The 16,900-nt window shown below is 43.9% G+C and overlaps 1 protein-coding gene across 2 annotated transcripts in view; it reads right to left on the reverse strand.

Moving 5' to 3' along the window:
• Window positions 1-16,900, reverse strand: part of LOC115458990 — a 44,305-nt gene that overhangs the window by 26,520 nt on the left and 885 nt on the right. The window contains exons 1-4 of one of the 2 annotated variants that reach the window (XM_030188851.1): window positions 15,925-16,031; window positions 5,901-5,997; window positions 3,599-3,752; window positions 1,379-1,524 (exon numbers count right to left, since the gene is read on the reverse strand). In XM_030188851.1, coding sequence (XP_030044711.1) covers window positions 1,379-1,524; window positions 3,599-3,752; window positions 5,901-5,997; window positions 15,925-15,989 — 462 coding nt within the window. In that variant the 5' untranslated portion in view covers window positions 15,990-16,031. Of the gene's footprint in view, window positions 1-1,378; window positions 1,525-3,598; window positions 3,753-5,900; window positions 5,998-15,924; window positions 16,032-16,900 lie in introns of those variants that run through there. The other variant, XM_030188852.1, reaches the window with a different exon arrangement.

Below are 16,900 nucleotides of genomic sequence, written 5' to 3' on the forward strand. Positions count from 1 at the left end.
ACCGAATTTAGTCCTTTGTGTCAGCATTCTCTGTTGCAGAGAATAGGCGGAACGTAAGGTAGGATCAACACTTGTGTACATTTTGTAAACTATGCTCTTATGCACCTATTCCTATTGGCACATACGCACACAATTACATCTGCTTCGTGCACTTACTTTTCCTAGGGCAGCGGTTCCCAAACCTGGTCCTGGAGGAACCCCAGCCAGCCAGGTTTTCAGGATATCCATCATGAATATTCATGAGCGGGATCTACATGCAGTGGAGGCAGTGCATGCAAACATGTCTCATGGATATTCATTGTGGATATCCTGAAAACCTGACTGGCTGGGGTGCCTCCAGGACCAGGTTTGGGAATCACTGTCCTGGGGTAATTTTATAAAAGCAAACAGGTGTATACTTTGCCTTTATAAAATTGCGCTATAAGATGCAGATGTAAAGATATGGGGGGGGGGGGGGGGGGGGGGGGGGGGGGTCAACCAACATCAAGACACGAGTCTTACCTTTTATCTCTTGTCAGACAGCCAGAGACACTGTTTTTAAAGGATGGAATTGTTGTACCACTCACCGACTATAAAGACACTTTGGTGCCTTATGAGCTGGGTTTTTCAGTCGGAACTCTCCACTGGACTCTATATTTCTTTTATTTTATTCAAAAATGTATATTCCGCACAATCTACTATCATTGGCAGATTACAATCAAATATGCACAGGAGAAGAGTAGAAATATACATAACATACACAGATATTGTACATAACTAGGCAACAATATAGGTCACCCACAACTGGGCACACGGTATCCACACCTCAACTGATTACTTAATCAGCTGATATCAATTATTGGTATTGATTGGCATTAAGTAGGATTTACTCACGTATCTGCACTGCACCCTATAACATGCACCCAAATTTCATAGCGCACAACTCCTTATGGGGTGTGGCCATGGGAAGGGTATGGGCATTCCCAAAATTACTATTCTATAACATTGTGCCTATCAACTGCGTGCCCAGTTACCATACATTGGGCGCCAGCCTCTACGCCAGGTTTTGGCATGTGTAAATGCTGGTGCTTAAATTTAGGTGCAAAATGAGTGCTAAGATAGTTTTCTATCAAGGGCACCTAACGATGGGCACCACTTACTGAATTCTGCCCTCTATGCCTTGTGTTCAAAGCTTAAAACCCACCTACAAAACATGCTCTGTCCTGCCTCCAAGTAACTCACTCACTCACACACACACACACACACACGCAAAACCTTCAAGTCAACATTTCTTAAAGGGCATCTGGTGAAGAAATTTGTTCAGGGACAGCAGGGCTACGTATTCATACTTTCTCTAGCATGATGGGTAGGCTGTTTTCCCTATTACAGAGCTACTGACCAGGAGGCTGGCTTTTCCCTTATCAGACAAGACGATGAAGTTAATGATAGCGCGGCCCATCACCAGCAGGACAGAAAGCAGAAAGATGATGAGTTCCTGACGGTTCTCCTGCAGAATCGCTCGCGTCACATAGTACATGCAAAACACTGCAGAGAATAAGAAGCAGAGCCCGTAAGCAGAAATGCCATATGCAGCGAGCTACCCCCAGTGCTGGCCAATGTAGCTTCTGTTTCAGTGACCCAATGCCAACCATTATCCCCGTGACCCGATGCCAGGTAATGCAGTCATTTTAATGGAAGTATGATCCTATCAGTTAGGAAGATCATTGTTCTCAATTTCTGTTGTCCCCCTTTATTTACAATGCACTAGATTTTCTAAAGTGCATTACTGTGCACCAACATGCATTAATGCACATAATATACTGCAGCTCCCATTCTATGCAATTGGACCTTTTACCACTACAATGTGTTAACAGCAGTAGCATGCACTAACCTGGTAGCACACTTTAGTAAGACTAGCCCAGTGTCATTTTTTTATTTATTAGGATTTATTTACTGCCTTCTTGAAGGAATTCACTCAAGGCGGTGTACAGTAAGAATAGATCAAACATGAGCAACAAGCAATTACAGCAGTAAAAATATTCAAATAACAATACAAAGTATGGCACAGTATACTACTTAACACAATCTAAATTATGGGAACCACTGGTTTTAATCTAATTCCTTATTCTATTTCCCAGTTGGTACTTGAATATTGCTATCCCAACAGATGTCTGAATTACTACTTTTATCCAATTGGACCTCAATGCTTCCAAGCTTGACTGGTCTCGAAGAGATCACCCTTTGCTCAGTGTTTAAATGAGCGGTCACACTATTATTGGAGCTAATCTTATCATTGGTCATTTTCAAAAGGACCCAGTGCTCACCGGTTAATGTAAAAAAAAACCAAAACCTAGGAGGAAAAACCATTAATCACGAGCCCTACGTCCGTGGGCACGTAGGACTCATGGTTAATGGTTCTTACACCTTATCTGTCGAGAGGCGAAGGCCACATCCTCCTCTGACCTTTCCAACTGTCCTGGCCTCCCAAACCTTTAACAGAATACTTGAAGGCCATGAACCACTTCAAATCAAAGCCTAGTAAGTTATGCAAATATTATGCAAACTAGAGGGTGAGGATTCTACTCTCACACTAGTTTTCTATGAGAACTAAGATCTGCAATAACTCTCAGAGTGCTCATGCAACAGCTTTTCCAGGGGGATCAAAACTCAGGAAACCTGGAGACGCATGTGAAGCATTCCAAGTTGCTGCATTAGATTTCAGGCCAGTCCTGGTTTTGGAACTGTATTTGTAGGCCTGAGCCTTCCATCTGAACTCACTAATACAGTTACCAATACTAACTAAAAAGAAAATGATTTTTAAATTAAACTATTAATTTCCACAGGTGTAGTGTACAATGCAAAACCTTAACCATTCAAAATGTGCCCCACTAGCTGCATAAAATGCTTCACCATACAATTTGTGCAAGAGGCACTGCAAATGGTAATACCAAATACACTGACTGTAAGAGAGAGTTAAATGATACCATTCTGCTGCTGTGGGATGAAGTGGCACAGACTAGGGGCGTAGCTGCTATGGGGCCACGGGGGCCTGGGCCCCCGTAGATTTGGGCCTGGACCCCCCTGCTGGCGACCCTCTCAACCCCCCCCCCCCCCCCCGCCGCCAACCTGCCGCCTGCTACCTTTGCTGGTGGGGGACCCCAACCCCCGCCAGCCGAAGTCTTCTTCCTTCGTTTGGTTTCTTCTGACTGAGTCGGACGTCAGATTCACAGAAACAGAACGAAGCCTTGTGATCTGCAGGGCTTCGTTCTGTTTCTGTGAGTCTGACGTCCTGCACGTTGTACGTGCAGGACGTCCGACTCAGTCAGAAGAAACCAAACGAAGGAAGAAGACTTCGGCTGGCGGGGGTTGGGGTCCCCCGTCAGCAAAGGTAGGCGATGGCGGGGGGTCGAGAGGGGCATCGGTGGGGGGGTCAAAGTTGTTGGAGGTGTTGGTAATGGCGGGTGGGGGGAGGGGAGGTGTCGGCAATGGGGGGGGTGTTAAATGTGCCCCCTCACCTCGGCTCTGGGACCCCCTACCGTTAAAGTCTGGCTACGCCCCTGGCACAGACTGCTACCAAAAATGAAGTAAAGGGACAAATGGGGGAAACTAGATTACTCACCAATACCAATTAGCTGAATGAGGGAGATAGAGAAATCTTCCCCCTGCTGGGTAGTCATATTCATGATGGTAAGTCCCAACACAACCACAAGCGAGGAGATAGTTAGACAGAAATAACCCCTGATGGGCCATGACAACTCAGACCAGGGTTTTATCTGTCACGAGAGAGAGAATATTTTTACACACAGTGCATGAGAGATTGCAGAAGTCCTCACAGTGCCCACCAGACAAAGCCATTTACAATGCAAAGGAAGAATGCAAAGAAAGATTATAACAACAAAATAAAAAATTAAAAGGACCAATACGTATTTCCTCATACAAAGGCTAGTTTATTTTGCAAAATTAACAATTACCTGAAACACAGGCTGGAACACCTATAGCAGTTCATGGTCTGACAAGAAAAAATAACATTAACGTGTCTTATTTGGACTGGCTTAATGGCCCACTGGCAGATCCAGCTGGGGACGCTAAAGTGGCATCACTGACAACCCCAGGGAAAATATGTCCCAGTACACAGGAAAATGTAACCAAAACATTTTGGGCACATAATTAAAACTGTTGCTCACAAAAACCTAATCCCTAGAGGGACTTAGTAGGCAACTGCCTCCAGTGCCACACTTTGCTGGGGGCTGAAGTGTTATTGCTATGCCTCCATCTTGACCTGCCCTTTGCTCTCCATGCCAGCGGCATCAAGTTTGAAATTAAAATTCAGTATGGGACCTGTCTGCCTTCTCACTTTGACAGGCCCTGTGGTGCCATGAGAACAGGAAACCCATGCAGGAGCTCGGAATTACCATCCAGCTGATGCAGTATCCGCTCATATCCAGAATAGCTCTCCAGGGAGATGTAGTGTCCATGAAAATAATAAGTGGCACATTTAAAGCAAAAAAAATTAGAGAAAATATTTTTTCACTCAACATACAATTATGCTGTGGAATTTACTACTGGTGAATGTGATCAATGCAGTTAATATAGGTGGGTTTATAAAGGGTTTAGGCATCTTTCCTAGAGGAAAAGTTCACAAATCAATAGCCATCATAGATTTGAGAAAACCACTTGTGATGAAAGAGGGGATTTATGTCTGTAACTTATTATTATGTGAATGTATGACATATTAGTTCCTTAGGGCATTTCTCTTGTTTGGCCAGCAAATGGTGACTGTCTTTTTTTTTTTTTTTGTAAAGCTGTTACAGAAGTGACAGTTTTTCCTGCCTAAGCTGTGAGGTCATCTTTAGTCTCAGTATGGGAGCACAGAGGTAAACAGCTCTGTCCTAAGACCCTGTTCAAGGCTTGTGAGCAGTTCATTTCCTGAAGCTTCCCAAGAACTACCCAGGTAGTGGCAAAGTGTTTAGACAGTTTTAATATTAACCTGTATTCAGTTACCTGTTATTGTCTGTTACTTTTCCATCTGCTTTATATGGTTCACTGTTCTAATTTTGTGACAATAAAGATTATTAGCTCTGTTGTCCTGGACTGACTAAGAATCCTAGTGGTTTGTGGTTTAGGTCTGTGGGTGTTTTCTAGGAACTGTGGAACCCCTAAGAGTGTGGCCCCAGTAACCTAGAAATCACCAGGGAATAACTTGAGAGTGGGAGACTCACCCAGAGGTGGGGAGGAGGGTGCTAGTATCGAGCACAAGCGGCAGGTGCAGGCAGACCTGAGCAGTGCTGGGGACAGACCCTCCAGGTGGCCGCAGGGTTAGCCCCAGGTGGGTGCTAGGAATTTATAAAACTTGGGAGTAAGCATCAAGGAACAGATCTACCCTTCAATAAAATGATGTGTCTGGCTCATGAATGATCTATATTGGCCACTGTCAGGATACTGGACTTGATAAATCTTTGTTATGACCCAGTATTTATTTTATTTATTTATTAGGATTTATTTACTGCCTTTTTGAAGGAATTCACTCAAGGTGGTGTACAGTAAGAATAGATCAAACATGAGCAATGGGCAATTATAGCAGTCAAAATATTCAAACAATACAAAGTATGGCATAGTATAGTACTTACAATGTCAACACAATACGTAATAGGACATTTTAATTGATAGTGAAGGGTAACGCAAAGATGGAACATATAGATAGTTAAGAGAGTAAAAAGAGTTAAAAAGTAGGTGACTGATTTAGAGAAAGTTGCACATGAGGTCAGAGAGATGGTTAAATATTATCTCAGCGAGAGTATCATATTTTCTTATAAACTAAAATAAATATACCAGACACATTGTGTTATTCAGATCTTGCCATGGCTTCATAACTTACACTTGTAAAGCATCAGTTTGGCATTATTTACAGCTGTGATACTTACAGGCCCAAGTGGAGTAGGAATAAGCTCTTGGTGCCTGGGGGCGAGATTTGGCAAGGGGTATTCACCATTTTCACTTTGGTGAAGGATAGACGGAATCCTGAAATCCAGTTATGAAAAGAAAAGTATTTTATGCCAACGCAATGCAGATCAAAGAGTTAAATCCATAAAAGCACATGTTAACGTTCACTAAAGAGGACAGTTGTACAGCAGACTATATTTTACAGTTATACCATTACCTAATGATCTATTTCTTAAAAATGATGAATACAGAAACAATTCAGAGACAGATTAAAAATCATTAAAATAATTGCATTTAAAAAATGGTGTGTTAGATGGGTTTCCTTCTCCTTCCATTGAAGGCTAGTTCCATGTCTGAAGAATTTCCAAACTGTAAAATGAAAGTTACAAAATAAAATTACAGCAGGAGGAAACCTTGAAGGTCTTAAAGCAGCACTGAGGCAATTTTACAAATGCCAAAAATAGAATTCATTTGCTGGTCTCATATTTTGTAAATGCCACTTTAAGCTGTGCAGATCAGGCCTCTCGTTTGCCTGTTTCTTCTTCATGGGATGATGGAATCACTTAATTCTAGAAAAGGCCAGGATGCCACACACACTGCGGGGTGTACAGGACTCCCCTTTACACATACAGGGTGAGGCAAAAAAAAAAAAAAACAACCCCTAGTTTTTTGCTGTTTTCTCAGCAAGTACTTGGAATTTCAACGTGAAATTGTACAGCTTTATTTGCTGTTACAATCTACATTTATGTGCCGAGCGGAATGAGATACCTTTAAACGTGGCAAAGTTACAGACTTTTTAGCGTGACCATCCAGCAATAATCACACTTTCAAAAACGTTTGCACTGTAAAACTACCATTATTTGGAGAAAAACAAAATAAAGGGGGGACCGGCTTACTGTTCATGACATCACAGTGACATACACTTTTATCTGGGCAGCAACGTTGGAGACCTATCACAAGACCCACCCAAAGCTGCACACAATTGCCAAACTGAAAGAAGCACTGCATATGATGATCTAGGATAGCTTGCTACAAGGACTGATCAACAAGGCTGTTAAGAACTTCCCAAAGCTACTGAAGGCCTGGGGGTGGACACTTTGAGCATTCACGTGACTGTGAAATCCTGACACACTGTTAATTGTATCGTTTGAATGGCATTTTTACTCAAATATTTTTAACATGCAACAATCGCTAGGTAGTAACACTAAAATATCAGTAACATCAACATAGCTTAAGATAATTAAATATTGTTTAATAAGTATGATGATTAAATACGTACGTAAAATTGCACGTAAAAATTTCTTGTTGAACTTCAAAGCGGTTGCTGAGACAGAACTCTAGGGGTTTTTTTTTTTTGCTTCTGCTTCCTCATGTACATTGTTCTGCGACACCACCAGATATGATATTGCAGCCGCCGCCGCCACCCTCCCCCAACCTTCAGACAGCAGAGAAGGAAGCATTAAGAATATGAATGGCAACAAAGACCTTTTCGGGTAGGTTTTTCTTAACCTTTGTTTCGTACACCCATCTGCTTAAATACAGCTTCTGCACCATAAATCCTGTGCATGTCACTTTTAAAAAATGCATTGCCCCCAGCTTCCAGATGCCACTTACATCTTTCTTCATTGATCATTTTGTTTAAAGAAGTATGCAATAGAAAACAGAACCCATTATGAAACTGCAAAAGAGAAGTACAATTACATTGCAAGACAGATTGGCCAATAACAAGTACAGAGAAATCTTGCATCATGAGGAAGTTCCATGTTCCCACTCTAGCACTCTGACTTAGTGTTTCCCAGTATCCAGCTGACTGAAAAGCCTGCAATCACAGCAGCCCATCCGGGATCTTCAAATTTTGTTCTTCTGATTGTAAAGTTCTTATTCTTTTACTGTAATCCAAGGATAAAAGCTTCTGGATATCACTAAGCTTAAGATCATAGTTATAGATACCATTTTTTTTTTGCCCATTTGTCTGAGATAATGGTCATATGGAAGCTATAGGCCATGTGCAAGAAAAAACTGTGTTGCAAGGCCATCTGCTCCAAAAAGGGCTGTATGTTCATTTCACAAGTAATTCACATTGGAGTGGTGGAGTAGCCTAGTGGTTAGTGCAGCAGACTTTGATCTTAGGGAACTGTTTTCAAGTCTCACTGCAGCTCCTTGTGACTCTGTGCAAGTTACTTAACCCGCCATTGCCCCAGGTACAAATAAATACCTATATATGCTACGTAAACCGCTTTGAATGCAGTTGCAAAAACCACAGAAAGTCCCATTTTCCTTTCCCCTAAAAGGTTACTGGGATGCAATATGAAAGGTGACAAATCAAATGAACTTACTACGATTATCATAATATGATCGCCTCCCTCTAGTGACTTATTGTTGAACATTCATAGTAAACGATACAATTGCATGCAAAAGTTCAGACACCCGTAATCAAAGTGTATGTTTCAATAAATCTCTAAATGAACAGAAGTTGACATGACCTCTACATGGTATGGAAGCTCAAAATACAAACATCTTTCTGCAATTTTTTACACATAATTACTATTTACAAGTTTTGTTTACACATTCAAAATAAGAAAACAATGAATATGGCATGTGCAAAATTTGGACATCCAAACATTTCTTGCAGTCAGCTCAAAGCTGTTCTGTTCTTGCTTTCGGAATTTTTTCACTCTTCCTTGCAGAACTTATATTCTTAAGTCTCCTTGCGCACACTGCACTGTTGGAGAGCTTCCCACAGATTTCCAATGATATTTAAGTCTGGGGCTGTAAAGGCCATTCCAAAATCTTCATATTTCGTCAAGGTTAATTTTGAAGAATGTCTGTTTTTTATGTTGTCTTACTGAAATATCCACCTTCTTTGCAGCTTCTGTTTCTTCACTAACTGTGGCGACGAAACAGTGTGGCAAGGCGGTGGCCGTAGCTAGAAGGTTGTTAGGCTGTATAGAGAAGAGGTGTGACCAGCAGAAGAAAAGATGTTTTAATGCCTCTGTATAAATCATTGGTGAGGCCCCACCTGGAGTATTGTGTTCAGTTTTGGAGGCCGTATCTTGCTAAGGATGTAAAAAGAATTGAAGCGGTGCAAAGAAAAGCTACAAGAATGGTATGGGATTTGCATTACAAGACGTATGAAGAGAGACTTGCGGACCTGAACATAAGTACATAAGTAATGCCATACTGGGAAAAGACCAAGGGTCCATCGAGCCCAGCATCTTGTCCACGACAGTGGCCAATCCAGGCCAAGGGCACCTGGCAAGCTTCCCAAATGTACAAACATTCTATACATGTTATTCCTGGGATTTTGTTTTTTTTTCCAAGTCCGTTTAGTAGCGGTTTATGGACTTGTCCTTTAGGAAACCGTCCAACCCCTTTTTAAACTCTGCTAAGCTAATCGCCTTCACCACATTTTATGGCAATGAATTCCAGAGTTTAATTACACGTTGAGTGAAGAAAAATTTTCTCAGATTTGTTTTAAATTTACTACACTGTAGTTTCATCGCATGCCCCCTAGTCCTAGTATTTTTGGAAAGTGTGAACAGACGCTTCACATCCACCTGTTCCACTCCACTCATTATTTTATATACCTCTATCATGTCTCCCCTCAGCCGTCTCTTCTCCAAGCTGAATAGCCCTAGCCTCCTTAGTCTTTCTTCATAGGGAAGTCGTCCCATCCCCGCTATCATTTTAGTCGCCCTTCGCTGCACCTTTTCCAATTCTACTATATCTTTCTTGAGATGCGGCGACCAGAATTGAACACAATACTCAAGGTGCGGTCGCACCATGGAGCGATACAACGGCATTATAACATCCTCACATCTGTTTTCCATACCTTTCCTAATAACACCCAACATTCTATTCGCTTTCCTAGCCGCAGCAGCATACTGAGCAGAAGGTTCAGTGTATTATCGACGACGACACCCAGATCCCTTTCTTGGTCCGTAACTCCTAACGTGGAACCTGGCATGACGTAGCTATAATTCGGGTTCTTTTTCCCCACATGCATCACCTTGCACTTGCTCACATTAAACGTCATCTGCCATTTAGCCGCCCAGTCTCCCAGTCTCGTAAGGTCCTCTTGTAATTTTTCACAATCCTGTCGCGAGTTAACGACTTTGAATAACTTTGTGTCATCAGCAAATTTAATTACCTTGCTAGTTACTCCCATCTCTAAATCATTTATAAATATATTAAAAAGCAGCATGTATACCCTGGAGGAAAGGAGAAACAGGGGTGATATGATACAGACGTTCAAATATTTGAAAGGTATTAATCCGCAAACAAACCTTTTCCGGAGATGGGAAGGTGGTAGAATGAGAGGACATGAAACGAGATTGAAGGGGGGCAGACTCAGGAAAAATGTCAGGAAGTATTTTTTCACGGAGAGAGTGGTGGATACTTGGAATGCCCTCCCGAGGGAGGTGGTAGAGATGAAAATGGTAACGGAATTCAAACATGCGTGGGATAAACATAAAGGAATCCTGTTCAGAAGGAATGGATCCTCAGAAGCTTATCTGATATCCTGGAATGACTATGTCATAACAAAACTCTGTAAGCCACATTGAGCCTGCAAATAGGTGGGAAAATGTGGGATACAAATGCAATAAATAAATATAAATAAAATACTGTTTCACAGAAAGGGTGGTGAATGTGTGGAATGACCTCCCAGTGGAGGTAAAAACTGAATGTGAATTCAAGAAACCTTGGCTATCAGGTGTTGCCGTACTGATTTGGAGCAGGATCAGAGGCAGGCTGTGGCTGCATAATAAAAATTGAGAATAAATTGTTTAATCTGTCAAAATCTGCATTTTGCACAACACCATTGCCCCAGGCACAACATTTAGATTGTGAGCTCACTAGGCACAATGAAAGTGCCTGAATGCAAGATGTAACCCGCTTTGATTGTACCACTAAATGGATCATGGCAGGCACCCGATGTTGCGTGGTGCAGTGGTTTTACTGAACTAACCCCTGAGGAAGCTGTGAAAGTAAAATGGATATGCCTCCTTTGGTTAAGACAAATTCACTACTATATTTTACTTTTTTAATTGCTGGTCTGTATGCGGCAATCAAGAAGATAAGTGCTCACTCGACAGAAACAGCACTCTCTAAAGTCTGTAATGACCTGATCCTTGCCAAATCCAGAGGCCACTACTCCATCCTCATCCTCCTTGATCTATCCGCCGCTTTTGACACTGTCAATCATGACTTACTTCTTGCCACACTGTCCTCATTTGGGTTCCAGGGCTCTGTCCTCTCCTGGTTCTCCTCCTATCTCTCCCACCGCACCTTCAGAGTTCACTCTCATGGATCTTCCTCCACCCCTATCCCCCTATCTGTTGGTGTTCCCCAGGGATCTGTCCTTGGACCCCTTCTCTTCTCAATCTACACCTCTTCCCTGGGCTCCCTGATCTCATCTCATGGTTTCCAGTATCATCTCTATGCTGATGACACCCAGCTATATCTCTCTACACCAGACATCACCGCAGAGACCCAGGCTAAGGTATCAGCCTGCTTATCCGACATTGCTGCCTGGATGTCCAACCGCCACCTGAAACTGAACTTGGCCAAGACTGAGCTCCTCGTCTTTCCACCAAAACCCATGCCTCCTCTTCCTATCTCAGTTGATAACACCCTCATCCTCCCCGTCTTATCTGCCCGCAACCTCGGAGTCATCTTTGACTCCTCCCTCTCCTTCTCTGCGCATATCCAGCAGATAGCCAAGACGTGCCGCTTCTTCCTCTTTAATATCAGCAAAATTCGCCCTTTCCTCTCTGAACACACCACCCGAACTCTCATCCAAGCTCTCATTACCTCTCGCCTTGACTACTGCAACTTACTCCTCACCGGCCTCCCACTTAGCCATCTATCCCCCCTTCAATCTGTTCAGAACTCTGCTGCACGTCTCATATTCCGCCAGAACTGATTTACTCATATCACCCCTCTCCTCAGGTCACTTCACTGGCTTCCAATCAGATACCGCATTCAATTCAAGCTTCTCCTTCTTACCTACAAATGCACTCAGTCTGCTGCCCCTCACTACCTTTCTACCCTCATCTACCCTTATGTTCCCCGCCCGTAACCTCCGTTCACAGGACAAATCCCTCCTCTCTGTACCCTTCTCCACCACCGCCAACTCCACGCTCCGCTCATTCTGCCTCGCCTCATCCTATGCTTGGAACAACCTTCCTGAGCCCTTACGCAAGCCCCCTCCCTGCCCATCTTCAAGTCTTTGCTTAAAACCCACCTCTTCAATGCTGCATTCAGCACCTAACTCTTACCATTCAGTAAATCCAGACTGCCCCATTTTGACCGCCCCTATCGGACTGACCGTTCATTTGTCTCTTAGATTGTAAGCTCTTTGAGCAGGGACCATCCCTCTATGTTAAATTGTACAGCGCTGCGTAACTCTAGTAGCGCTTTAGAAATGTTAAGTAGTAGTAGTATTTGAAAGGTATTAATCCGCAAACAAACCTTTTCCAGAGATGGGAAGGCGGTAGAATGAGAGGGCATGAAATCAGATTGAAGGGGGGCAGACTCAAGAAGAATGTCAGGAAGTATTTTTTCACGGAGAGGGTGGTGGATGCTTGGAATGCCCTCCCGCGGGAGGTGGTGGAGATGAAAATGGTAACAGAATTCCAACATGCGTGGGATAAACATAAAGGAATCCTGTGCAGAAGGAAGGGATCCTCAGGAGCTTAGCCTAGAATGGGTGGCAGAGCTGGTGGTTGGGAGGCTGGGCTAGTGCTGGGCAGACTTATACGGTCTGTGCTAGGGCTGGTGGTTGGGAGGCGGGACTAGTGCTGGGCAGACTTATACGGTCAGTGCCGGGGCTGGTGGTTGGGCGGCGGGGATAGTGCTGGGCAGACTTATACGGTCTGTGCCAGAGCCGGTGGTGGGAGGCAGGGATAGTGCTGGGCAGACTTATACGGTCTGTGCCAGAGCTGGTGGTGGGAGGCGGGACTGGTAGTTGGGAGGCAGGGATAGTGCTGGGCAGACTTATATGGTCTGTGCCAGAGCTGGTGGTTGGGAGGCGGGGATAGTGCTGGGCAGACTTATACGGTCTGTGCACTGAAGAGGACAGTGCAAATAAAAAAGTAGCACATATGAATTTATCTTCTTGGGCAGACTGGATGGACCGTGCAGGTCTTTTTCTGCCGTCATCTACTATGTTTACTATGTTAGTACTTTGTTAAATTTATATGCTTCAGTTTATCAATAGAAATCAAACAAAATAAAACATGGAAAAGAAAATAAGATGATACCTTTTTTATTGGACATAACTTAATACATTTCTTGATTAGCTTTCGAAGGTTGCCCTTCTTCGTCAGATCGGAAATAAGCAAATGTGCTAGCTGACAGTGTATATAAGTGAGAACATTCAAGCATTGCTATGACAGTCTGACAGGGTGGGAGGATGGGGGTGGGTAGGAAGTATGCATGGGGACATCAAAGCATATCATTGGTATTCTAACAGGGTGGGTGTGAATAGGTGAGGGGAGGGTGATCAACCGAGACATACAGCTTTATGGTTTATAATGGGCTAGGAACCCCAGATCCTTGTTAAGTCCTTTCTGTTGGGTGTTAAAATATTCAATCATTCTGACTTCAAAGGTCTTACGTTCTTGTATGGTTTTAAAGTTACCTTTGAGGATTCACAGTGAGAATCCTCAAAGGTAACTTTAAAACCATACAAGAACGTAAGACCTTTGAAGTCAGAATGATTGAATATTTTAACACCCAACAGAAAGGACTTAACAAGGACCTAGGGTTCCTAGCCCATTATAAACCATAAAGCTGTATGTCTCGGTTGATCACCCTCCCCTCACCTATCCACACCCACCCTGTTAAGAATACCAATGATATGCTTTGATGTCCCCATGCATACTTCCTACCCACCCCCATCCTCCCACCCTGTCAGACTGTCATAGCAATGCTTGAATGTTCTCACTTATATACACTGTCAGCTAGCACATTTGCTTATTTCCGATCTGACGAAGAAGGGCAACCTTCGAAAGCTAATCAAGAAATGTATTAAGTTATGTCCAATAAAAAAGGTATCATCTTATTTTCTTTTCCATGTTTTATTTTGTTTGATTTCTATTGATAACCTTAAGAGTGGACTAACACGGCTACCACACTCCTCTACTTATGCTTCAGTTTAAAACAGTATGGAGTTTTTTTTGACCAAGGAATGACAAATTTGACAGCTCTAAAAGAGCACAGACTGTAGTGTCAATTTGGGTGTCTGAGGTCCTTTTTCTCTATTTTTAACCATATGTACTAAAAGAAAATAATTAAAAAATAAAAATATAGGTGGAGGCGTATTTTATAAGCACTTAGACTTACAAAGTTCCATAGGTTAAATAAATAAACTTAGTAAGTCTAAGTGCTTTGAAAATGAGCCCCATAGTAAGTTTTTTTTTAATTGACCCACAGTATTTCTGGTTTTGTAAACAGAGTTTGGTTTCAGTTTTATCTTACACATTTATTTGGTATCTGAAACTTTCACACCTGCCATATTCACATTTTACAAATTTTCCATTTGTTAAAACAATCAACTAGTAATTATATATTAAAACTAGCCGTTAAGCCCGTAAAAACGGGCGGGTATTGGAATGTTTTTTTCCCCAAGGCCCCCCTCCCGTTGCAGCTGCAAAGCCCCCTGCCATCCTCCTTCTCTGCCAGCTCCAAGGCCCCCTCTGTCCCTCCTTCCCAGCTCCAAGGCTCCAGTCCTCCCCCCTTCCCAGCTGCAAGGCCCCCTGTCCTCCCTCCCTCCCCTCCCTCCCTCCCAGTTCCAAGGCCCCAGGCCCTCCCCCCCAGCTCCCAAGGCCCCCTTCCCTCCCTCCCAGTTCCAAGGCCCCCTGCTCTCCCTCACAACTGTAAGGGGCCCCATTCCCTCACAACTGTAAGGGGCCCCCTGCCCTCCCTCCCAGCTCCAAGGCTCCAGTCCTCCCCCCTTCCCAGCTGCAAGGCCCCCTGCCTGCCCGCCCTCCCTCCCAGTTCCAAGGCCCCAGGCCCTCCCCCAGCTCCCAAGGCCCCCCGGCCCTCCCTCCCTCCCTCCCTCCCAGTTCCAAGGCCCCAGGCCCCCCAGCTCCCAAGGCCCCCCCAGCTCCCAAGGCCCCCTTCCTTCCCTCCCTCCCTCCCAGTTCCAAGGCCCCCCCTTCTTCCCAGCCAGCTGGAAGGCCCCCTTCAGTCCAGCCCTCCCAGTTCCAAGGCCCCCCTCCTTCTGAGACCTCCCATGTCCCCTCCCCTCCCCTCCCCCCAAGGTAGCCGCTACCGCCCCCCCCCCACGCCGGAGTCGCCACCACCCCCCCCTTCACCCGGCCCGGGCCCTCTCTTCGTTATTCAACTTACAGCAGCGCCGAAACAGCAGCAAGCAGCAGCTCCCGTTGGCCTTCCTTCACTGCCTGTGCCTCGCCCTCGTGTGACGTCACGTCGGCGAGGGCGGGGCACAGGCAGTGAAGGAAGGCCAACGGGAGCTGCTGCTTGCTGCTGTTTCGGCGCTGCTGTAAGTTGAATAACGAAGAGAGGGCCCGGGCCGGGTGAAGGGGGGGTGGTGGCGACTCCGGGGGGGGGGGGGGCGGTGGGGGCTACCTTGGGGGGGGGGGGAGCGGGGTAGCGACGTCAGCGGTTCCTTTCAGCGCAGTTTCCCTCTCTGTCCCGCCCCCCTCCTCCCGTCATCACGTCTTGACGCGGGGCGGGACAGAGAGGGAAGTCTCTACTGCGCATTTGCAGGTGAGTCGGTCACTTGCCATTTATAGGTTTGATGTTCAAAAAATGTTGTTTACCTTTGTGCCATACAGAGGTTGTGACTTCTGCTCATTTAGGAATTCACTGAAAAATGCAGTTTGACCAAGAATACCTAAACATGTGCACACAATTGTAAATAAGGAGCCTGGATAATCTAGAAACCCAATATTTGAAGAGAATATGGGCTGTATGCAGTTGGATAAAGTGATCTGTTTGTCTATCTTTTCTTGTACACAGTGCAGGTCAACCTACGTAACTGAGCTACTGGCTGCCGATCTTAAGCATGAATGACTTGTTGGGCGGACTGGATGGACCATGTAGGTCTTTATCTGCTCTCATTTACTGTGGCCAGCTCACAGAAAATTTATTGGAGATTTTAGAGAGGAAGTCTGCTTGTCTGGCTTTAAGACTGAAGAGTTCCCACACATTTGATGTTCTTGCATGCATCAGTTCTTGAATAAATTCAAACAGAATTTGCCATCAGATGAAAAACTGTTAGAACAACAGACAATAATTCCAACTTTGTGAAAGTCTTCTTTGTAATTGAACAGCATGATGATAAAGATGCAAGTGATTAATTAGACAGCTCTACTTCTAATGCAGATGTTAAAGTATTCTTTGCTATACAAAAGTCAAGTGTTTCAGAGATACCCTTGATCAAAACCTGCAAACCCAGTCAGAAGACACCAGTAATACTGCAACCTGGCCTGATCCGAAGGAATTTTTTTTAATGAGACTGAACAATCCATTTTCTGCTAGTGCAACTTTTTAGCTGTGCTGAATTAATGACCCAGAAGCACATTTACATGAGTGACAGTCATTTTCAAAAATTTAGTTTACTAAAAGCAAAGCGGATTGAACTGTAGAGCAATAAAGCTGTTGAATGCAACTATTGTTAACCTTTTTACTCCATTGTAGTTATGATACTTTTGAGTAAAAAGTGAAAGTACCACATCGGGCAATAACATTTTTTACTTAAGTAAATTTTTAAATGGGGTTTTCAGTATATTTTTACTCAAGTATTAAAATATACATTTATTTTTACTTTTGCAAAAATACTTTAACCTAGTACTTTGAACAGCACTGGCTATCTAACATATTCCAGATAAAGGTACTCAAGAGCAGAATCAAGTAAGAAGCTTTGATCCTGATGCCATAATATTAGATTGTAAGCTCTCTATTAGATTGTAAGCTCTTTGAGCAGGGACTGTCTTTCTTCTATGTTTGT

Source organism: Microcaecilia unicolor, unplaced genomic scaffold, assembly GCF_901765095.1.
Source record: "Microcaecilia unicolor unplaced genomic scaffold, aMicUni1.1, whole genome shotgun sequence".
NCBI lineage: Eukaryota > Metazoa > Chordata > Amphibia > Gymnophiona > Siphonopidae > Microcaecilia > Microcaecilia unicolor.